An 8,722-nucleotide genomic window follows, 5' to 3' on the forward strand; every position below is an offset into this window, starting at 1 on the left:
CACTGCGGCCCCTCCAGTCCCGCTGGACCGCCGATCTCAACGCTCCAGGTCGTGACCCGCCTCATTCACCTGCTGAGCCAGAAAATTCTGGGGAATTTGCAGCAGCTGCAAGGACCTTTCCCAGGTGAGATCCGGCAGGTGCCCCAGATGCTGCGGGGATGTCGTCGACACCTGGGACTTGCTGGGAGAGCGCCCTGGCCCAGGGCGTGCTGGGAAACCAAGGCCAGCTCTGGGCGTTTGCAGAAGGGGGGCTTGGAGCTCCGGCCCTGCCGGAGGGAGGTAGGGTCCCGGCCTGCCGGGAACGGAGTTAGACTCGGGCTACTTGCTATGGAATCTAAAATGTCGCCTCTGTTGAGGGGGCAGAGTTTTAGGGGCGAGCTTTGTTCTAGGCGGCAGGACTTGGCTGAAGGATGGAGAAGAGGGTATGCTGGGAAATGGGTTCCTGGGGTGGTGTTTGGGCCCCGGGGCATGTGGAGAAGGGGCCTCTGACGTTGCCAGCAGCTGGGAGGTGTGATTTCCATGGAGTCGGATTTGAGTTGTATGGAAATATGGGACTGAGACCGGCAGCCTCTTTGCCTCCCTTTTACCCCAGGGCCTTCTGCCCCATCAGCTTTGACTCCTGCCCCCCCGCCCCCCCGGGGTGGCGGCAGTGGTGAGCAGTGGCCGAGAAGCGCCTCCTGCCCATGGTCAGGTGCCCCCTCCGCCACAGCCCTGAATTGTACTGTATACAAATGCTGGAGCATTCCTGGGGGTGATGCTTGGGCAGCCTTGGGGCTGGGCCGTTAAGATGCTGGGCTTCCAGGAGCCTCTCTGCTGATGCTCCAGGAAAGGCATTTGTGCTCTGGCCAGTTTGCTCAGCGGTGAGAGCATCGGTCCCCGACTTGCAGTTCAATCCCCCGCCCTCATCAGGACAAGAGCAGGAGGCAACCAATCAATGTCTCTCTCTCTCTCTCTCTCTCTCTCTCTCTCCCCTCTCCCTCCCTCCCCCTCCCACACCCTCTTTCCCACTCTCTCTAAAAATCAATGGGAAAAATATCTTCACTCCTCCGGTGAGGGAACAACAAAAGAAAAGGCATATTCCAGTAGCACCTAGTGGTGCTAGGCACTGTGCCCAGCATGGGCGCGGGAGAGTGCACAGCAGGCCCTAGAGCGGTTTACAGCCACAGGCAAAACATCAGACAAGCACTGTGAAGACAACAAACAGGGTCTTGATTGAGGGTGACCAGCTTTTCAGAGGACAGAGAGCTGAGACTTGATAAATGAAATGGGGCCGGACATTGAAGAGAACTTTGAAGGTTCTGCACACAGGGTTTGGTGGTTTTGAAATACTTGGAGGAGGACAGTGAGTGATGGGGAGAAACGGCCAGGGCAAGTCGCACAGGGGCGAGGGGCCCTGGAAAGGCATTGGAGCCGTTCAGAGTGTGTGGGAAGCAGCTGGAGGCAGTGCGAGGCTCCGCACCCTGGCGGTTAGTGGGAGTGTGAGGTGTCAGTGGAGACGCTGGGAAGCAGTAGATGGGCCAGAGGTGTATTTGTTTCTGCTTAGTTTTGTGTTCAAGTCTCTTCAGTGGACAGGGCACCCAGGCCAGCATAGGCGGGCACCATGGGTGCCTGCAGGCCCTGTGGGAATCAGAGGCTGCGATGTGCTTAGTGAGGGCCACTGAGGACATGGGAGCCAAAATGGAAGGTTGGGTGGCCAAGTCCTGTCACGTGTGGCCCAGGATCTTCACTGTGGCCTCACTGAGCCTCAGCTGCGGGACACGGGGCAGGGGTTTCTGAGAAGGAGGAGGAGGGCTCCCTCTCGGGACACGGCTGCACAGCAGATTTCATCCTTTGGGGTCTCAGCAGGCTCGGGACTGGGCGTCCCCCCTCACTCGGAACTCACCAACCCAGCCAGCAACCTGGCCACGGTAGCAGTCCTGCCTGTGTGTGCGGAGGTGCCCATGGTGGCCTTCACACTGGAGCTCCAGCATGCTTTGCAAGCCATCGGTCAGTCGGATCTGCGGGGCAAGGCGCCTGTGGGTGGGGCACTGGCCAATGAGTGGAGATGCCCCGCGGGTCCATGGGGGGTGGGGCAGAACAGGGCCACGGGAGTGGGGTCGGGGGTGTTCTGTTCTGGGAGAGGCCCCAGCGCTGTTGACCTGGGCTCCTAACCTCTCTTCCTTACCCATCCTCAGGCCCCACCCTCCTCCTCAACAGTGACATCATCCGGGCACGCCTGGGCGCCTCCGCACTGGACAGGTGTGTGTTGGGGTGCAGGGGGTGGGTGTGAGGGATGAACTTGAGTCTAGGATTCTTTCAGCTGCAAGTTCAGATCTAGGCTGTGGGCTGAGGAACATGCTCCCCCCTATCTAGTTAGTGGAATGAATCCGCCCTGGAGGGGTGTGTGTGGGAGCCTAGGTGTTTAGTCCTTCCCCCCCAGCAGTGGCCTTGTCATGGTCTCTGACCAGCCCCAGATGATTCTCCCCGCCCCACCCCCACTCAGCATCCAAGAGTTTCGGCTGTCGGGATGGCTGGCCCAGCAGGAGGACACCCACCGCATTGTGCTCTACCAGACAGACTCCTCACTGACGCCCTGGACGGTGCGCTGCCTGCGCCAGGCTGACTGCATCCTCATCGTGGGCCTGGGCGACCAGGAGCCCACGCTGGGCCAGGTCTGGAGACCGTCCCCAGGGACCCCACTCCCGGGCCGCCCCCTCCCCTCCAGTGCTTGCACCAGTGCCACATGCACCCTCACTGTGGGGCGAGGCTAAATCTTAGGGGCCCCAGTCGAGGAGGAAACGACTGGTGATTGGTGACACCCGCCCTCGGCTCTCCGGCAGCTGGAGCAGATGCTGGAGAACACGGCCGTGCGCGCCCTCAAGCAGCTGGTCCTGCTGCACCGGGAGGAGGGCCCGGGCCCCACCCGCACCGTGGAGTGGCTCAACATGCGCAGCTGGTGCTCGGGGCACCTGCACCTGCGCTGTCCCCGCCGCCTGTTCTCGCGTCGCAGTCCCGCCAAACTGGTGAGGGCGGGATCCAAGGAAAAGGTCCCTCCTCGGACTTAGCGGGGGTGTGGCTACGGGGGGCGTGGCTTAGGGACCTGCCGCCCCGCGGCACCCCGATGCTCCCTCTGCACCCCGTTCTTACGGGTCGCCTCTGTCCTCATCCCAGCACGAGCTGTATGAGAAGGTGTTCTCCAGGCGCGTGGACCGGCACAGCGACTTCTCCCGCCTGGCGCGGGTGCTCACCGGCAACACCATCGCCCTGGTGCTGGGAGGGGGCGGAGCCAGGTGAGGGGGTGTAGCGGTGCCCGGGGGTGGAGCTTACGGGATGAGATCCCATAGGGGTCAGTGGGGGAGTTCGAGAAGGGCCTCTCCTGGGGGTGCCGCCAAAGGGATTCCCAGCGGGTCACCAGGGCTCCTCTTCCTTGCAGGGGCTGCTCACACATTGGGGTGCTGAAGGCATTAGAAGAGGCGGGGGTCCCTGTCGACCTAGTGGGCGGCACTTCTATCGGCTCCTTCATTGGGGCCCTATATGCCGAAGAGCGAAGCGCCAGCCGAACTAAGCAGCGGGCCCGAGAGTGGGCCAAGGTGTGTGTGTGGGGGGGGCCTCCCCATCCCAGAAGCACCCTAAAACGATCCCATGGGAGCTTCTGGGTTTCTGCCAACCTTTTCCTCATTTAATTTGTGGACGCTTAACGGAGTCCCTTCCGGACTTTGGATGACCCCTACCACATTTTGGCTAGTGACCTCAGCCCCAGTCCCCAGCTTGAGCAGTCGGCATTCTTAGTGACCACCTGTTAGTGACCCAGGTGACTCCTGTTTCACCCCAGCTGCCCCCCTTGCCCCTAGAGCATGACTTCCGTGCTGGAGCCCATGCTGGACCTCACCTACCCCGCCACGTCCATGTTCACGGGGTCAGCCTTCAACCGCAGCATCCACCGCGTCTTCCAGGACAAGCAGATTGAGGTGCGCCCTCTCCCACCCCGCTCTGTCCCTGCCCTGTCCACACGTGTCCCCACTCCTCCCCAACCTTGGTCCTCGTCCTCATAGGACCTGTGGCTGCCATACTTCAACGTGACTACGGACATCACTGCCTCGGCCATGCGTGTTCACAAAGATGGTGGGTGCCCCTGGCTGGCCCCACAGCATCTGTGGCCACGTGGGGAGGGGGGCAGGCAGGGCAGCCAAGTGTCTGGGACACTGTTAACACGAGTGACCGTCCATCCTGACCTGATTGCCAGCACTAACCATCACCCACTAATGCCCCAGAGGTCCCAGGTAGGTCTGTCCTCAGGGTGGGGACCGGGAAATAGTCGGGCAGCTCACCCGCTCACGCCATCCCTGCAGGCTGCGTGTGGCGCTACGTCCGGGCCAGTGCCTCCTACTGCCCCTACCTGCCCCCGCTCTGCGACCCCAAGGACGGGCACCTGCTGGTGGACGGGTGCTACGTCAACAACGTGCCAGGTCAGCGAGCCCACCGGGCTGGCCGGGCCTCTGAGCGTGTCTGAGAGTGTCTGTGCGTGTCTGTGTCTGTGTGTCCCACTGGGCAGGCTCCCTATGGCGATACGTGCGCGCCAGCATGACGCTCTCGGGCTACCTGCCCCCGCTGTGCGACCCCAAGGACGGGCACCTCCTCATGGACGGCGGCTACATCAACAACCTGCCAGGCAAGTGGCTGCCCGCTCGCTCATGTGCACACACATGCACACAGGCAAACAGTGAGCGAGTGGGCCCATGCACAGGCGCACATGCAGACAGGCGCCCAGGAGGACGTGTGTGCAAGCAGACCGGTGCAGGGCTCTGGACACACACACACACACACACACACACACTTAGATGCGCAAGCAGATACGTGGATGAGCCGAGGACAGGAATGTGCAGGTGGAAAGTGTACCCACATGTAAGATGCAGATGAATGCACACAGACATGTACACACAGCACCGGACATGGGATAGAACGGGACATCTTAACGTGCATCTGCTGACGTGCACATTGTCATAGATGCTCAGACGGCAGGTAGGGTACTCGTGTGCGCCAGGTTAGATGCATGTGCACAGATAAAAACACACGCATTAATGAAATTGGGTACACGTGCTCTCACGCCAGTCTGTCCACACTCACCCTCATGCTTCCTAAGACGTGCATCAGCGTACACACTGAGGTGGGGGGGCACCTGCGAGACCAAGTCAAGCATCTTTTCACGCCCTCTGACTTGTGTGCAGATAAGAGGCAGGCAGGTTTGCAATTTAAAGTTTTACCTGCCTGGACACGTGCACGCACAAGCAGACACCTTCACTGGCTGCGCACACACTTGCAATCCTGTTTGCCAGGGCTTGGCAGACTCTGCCCTGAAGGTCAAATCGGCCCCTGCCTGATTTTGTCAATAAAGTTTTATTGACATACAATCACACCCAGTCATTTACTCATTGTGGCTGCTTTTTTGCCATAATAGCATAGTTGAGTAGTTGTGACACAGACCATGTGGCCTGCAAAGCTGAAATTATTTTCTTGCTGGCCATTTCCAGAAAAAAATTGCCAACTCTTGTATAGGCACTCTGTACACATACCTGCACTAACATAACCACACACCTTCACGTGTGTGTAAGCCCGTAGGTGGATAGGCGTACTCGGACGCACAGGAAACAGACGTTGATCTAGGTGCATGATGACTTAAATGAATACAGACATGCCCAGAGGTGTGTGTGCTCACAGGGACACGTGGACCGGAGACACGCACAGACAGCAGGGACACCAGCTGTGGGCGTGCGCACTCAGACTCACACACCAGCTCCTGAGGGACACATGCAAAGTCTGACACAGACTGTTTTTCTGGGCTGAGTGTGGTTATAGGACCCTGTCCCTGTCCCCTCAGGTTTCCCCAGACCCACTCAGGGCCCCTCAGTGGGCCACATGGACCCACGGACACACCACCCTCCCTGCCGGGCCCTCCCCATCACCTCCTCCGTTCTGCCTTCCTGTTCTTGGCTCTCTGTCCCTTGTCACAGCCCCAGACTCTCTCTTCTTCCATTTCTCTAACTCTTGATCTCTTTCTCCTCCCCAAACCTCTTGCTGATTCTGCTCCCCTGCATTTCTCTCTGCGGCCCGTCTCCTGCCGTCTTCCCCTCTTGCATCTCCGTCTCCAGGTGTCCTTATGGCTCTGTCTCTCTGCCTCACTCTCCTCCCACTTCTCTGTCCTGCCTTTTCCCCAGCAATTTTATCCCTCTGTCTCCAACCCCTACATCCCTCTGGCGTGGTTCCTCACCTCTAAAAGCTCCGCCATCTGACCCTGTCTTCTCCTCATCATGGGCATCACGTTCCATGCCATTTGCATGCCAACATGCTGTTTGCATGGGTTTTGCGTGACATTGCATGATGGTGTCTGTGGAACTGGGTTGAACTTTTCTGCTCTGGGCCCTGGTGGGGAGCCACCCGCTGACCCCCTGGCCCCACAGCGGACATCGCCCGCAGCATGGGTGCCAAGACAGTCATTGCCATTGACGTCGGGAGCCAGGACGAGACAGACCTCAGCACCTACGGGGACAGCCTGTCTGGCTGGTGGCTGCTGTGGAAGCGGCTAAACCCTTGGACGGATAAGATCAAGGTTCCAGACATGGCTGAGATTCAGTCCCGCCTGGCCTACGTGTCCTGCGTACGCCAGCTGGAGGTTGTCAAGTCCAGCTCCTACTGCGAGTACCTGCGCCCCCCCATCGACTGCTTCAAGACCATGGACTTCGGGAAGTTCGACCAGATCTATGTGAGTGGGTGGGAGTGGCCTGGTATCAGTGCGGGGCCGGCAGAGCTTTACTACTGAACGCCCAGAGCAACACGAGGGGAATGGTTCTAGGACTCCCTTCCCAAATGGGAACTGTGGGGAATAGAACAGTAATCAGTTAGTGATGTCTGTATTGACGTGGCAATGGAACACGCTGCCCACATGCTGTGTATGAACTAAGCTGCTTATGTGCCAGCTGCACTACCTGAAGCACTGTGTAGAGATTTCTGCATTGGTGGGCATGGGGACAGTGATCAACTAGTAATGCCTGCCACAGGTAAGCGAGGGAAGGAGCAGTGTGTGTGTCATGTGCCACTGGCCCTGAAGAATGTGCCGTAGCCCGTGCCACCTAAAACGGATCGTTAGCTGCTGCCCAGAGACCTGGGTACAACATGTCTGATGCTCTTTCAGGGCTGACGGGGACAGTGTGCCCTGGTGGATTAGTGGTGTCTGTTCTGGGTATGGGAGCTGGCGATACCCACAAATAGACTGCACATTTGGAGAACTTGAAATAAGGTTGCCACCACCATCTCAAGCCATTTGGTACTTGGCCCACTGCATGGGGATGAGTGGGAAAGAACATGAAGTGATGGATTGGTAATGTCTGGGAGGGGCACAGGATGGAGGACATGGGCCAAGAGTGCTACATACGGCTGACTCCAAAATAGGGTTAGCCTCGATGCTAGTTTCCCGAAGCAGCAGCTTTCGAGGGGCCAGGCCAGGGGCAGGCAACGTGGGGCTAAGCGAGCGGACCAGGCGGGGAGCATCTGGGGGAGTCGCAGCGTGGATGGCCCCCGTCCCCTTCTTCCTGCAGGATGTGGGCTACCAGTACGGGAAGGCTGTGTTTGGGGGCTGGAGCCGGGGCGACGTCATTGAGAAGATGCTCACAGACCGGCGCTCTGCGGACCTGATTGAGAGCCGCCGTGCAGACGTAAGCCGGGGACCCCCCAGCCCCTCTGGGTCTCCAAACCTCAGGTGACCCCAGACTCCCTGGGTTTCTCTGAGCTCCTCCGACCAGAGAACTCTCCTCAGGACGTGTCCCCAAGGCACAGTCCCCCAGGACACCACGGAGCCTCTGAGACCTCACCCCTGTCCCCCAGGTGCTGGCCTTCCCCAGTTCTGGCTTCACTGACTTGGCGGAGATCGTGTCCCGGATCGAGCCCCCCACCAGCTATGTTTCTGATGGCTGTGCTGATGGTGAGGGCGCTTCCAGAGGCGGGGCCAGGCCCGGGGTCAATGGGATGTCCCCTCACTGTCACGCTGCTCCCTGATTCCAGGGGAGGAGTCAGACTGCCTGACGGAGTACGAGGAGGACGCAGGACCCGACTGCTCACGGGACGAAGGGGGCTCCCCCGAGGGGGCCAGCCCCAGCACCGCCTCTGAGATGGTGAGAGGAGCTGCCCGGGCCCCGGGCGGATGACACGGTGGTTGTGCGGAGTGACCTGTCCCGGGACCTGCTCTGTGTGACATGTGGGGGCTCCTGTTCCGCAGGAGGAGGACAAGACGGTGCTCAGGCACCGGCGCTGCCTGCCGCAGGACGCTTCCAGCTCGCCCGCAGACACCTGAGGACCACAGGGCCCCCGGAGCTGGGCTGCGGGGCCCCGAGGGGGCTGCTCCCCCACCGCCTGCTGCTGTGCCTGTGGCCTCCCTGGTCTCCCGGGACCTCCAGGGCCCACACACTGGATTGCTGTCCCTCCAAGAGGAGGGCGGCACTGCACTGAGGACCTTGAACAGTCATTCCCAATAAACCTCTATTCTCGGAGGAGGGCCCATGTCATTCTTTGGGTTCAGGGGGTATCGCACCCCACCTTCCATGCTTAGGACAGCTGGGGCTGGGGCTTGCCACAGTGACCCATCACCCAGCCTCTGGCTGAGCTTCATGAGCTGTGAGTGCCATCCCAGAATTCACCTGTAGTCCCACTACTGACCACAGGGCCTCCCGATGCTACCTGCCCGCCCTGGGGGTCC

The 8,722-nt window shown here is 60.0% G+C and overlaps 1 protein-coding gene across 1 annotated transcript in view; it reads left to right on the forward strand.

Moving 5' to 3' along the window:
* Nucleotides 1-8,516, forward strand: part of PNPLA6 (patatin-like phospholipase domain containing 6) — an 18,934-nt gene extending 10,418 nt beyond the window's left edge. The window contains exons 17-31 of the mRNA XM_014538582.1: nt 18-124; nt 1,846-1,986; nt 2,175-2,238; nt 2,483-2,651; nt 2,820-3,002; nt 3,151-3,269; nt 3,413-3,569; nt 3,831-3,947; nt 4,032-4,101; nt 4,532-4,648; nt 6,435-6,736; nt 7,569-7,685; nt 7,855-7,951; nt 8,032-8,141; nt 8,246-8,516. Of these exons, the coding sequence (XP_014394068.1) occupies nt 18-124; nt 1,846-1,986; nt 2,175-2,238; nt 2,483-2,651; nt 2,820-3,002; nt 3,151-3,269; nt 3,413-3,569; nt 3,831-3,947; nt 4,032-4,101; nt 4,532-4,648; nt 6,435-6,736; nt 7,569-7,685; nt 7,855-7,951; nt 8,032-8,141; nt 8,246-8,320 (1,945 nt within the window). The 3' untranslated portion in view covers nt 8,321-8,516. The remainder of the gene's footprint in view (nt 1-17; nt 125-1,845; nt 1,987-2,174; nt 2,239-2,482; nt 2,652-2,819; nt 3,003-3,150; nt 3,270-3,412; nt 3,570-3,830; nt 3,948-4,031; nt 4,102-4,531; nt 4,649-6,434; nt 6,737-7,568; nt 7,686-7,854; nt 7,952-8,031; nt 8,142-8,245) is intronic.
* The last annotated feature ends 206 nt before the right edge of the window (nt 8,517-8,722 follow it).

The sequence above is a fragment of the Myotis brandtii genome, unplaced genomic scaffold (genome assembly GCF_000412655.1).
Source record: "Myotis brandtii unplaced genomic scaffold, ASM41265v1 scaffold193, whole genome shotgun sequence".
Classification (NCBI taxonomy): Eukaryota; Metazoa; Chordata; class Mammalia; order Chiroptera; family Vespertilionidae; genus Myotis; species Myotis brandtii.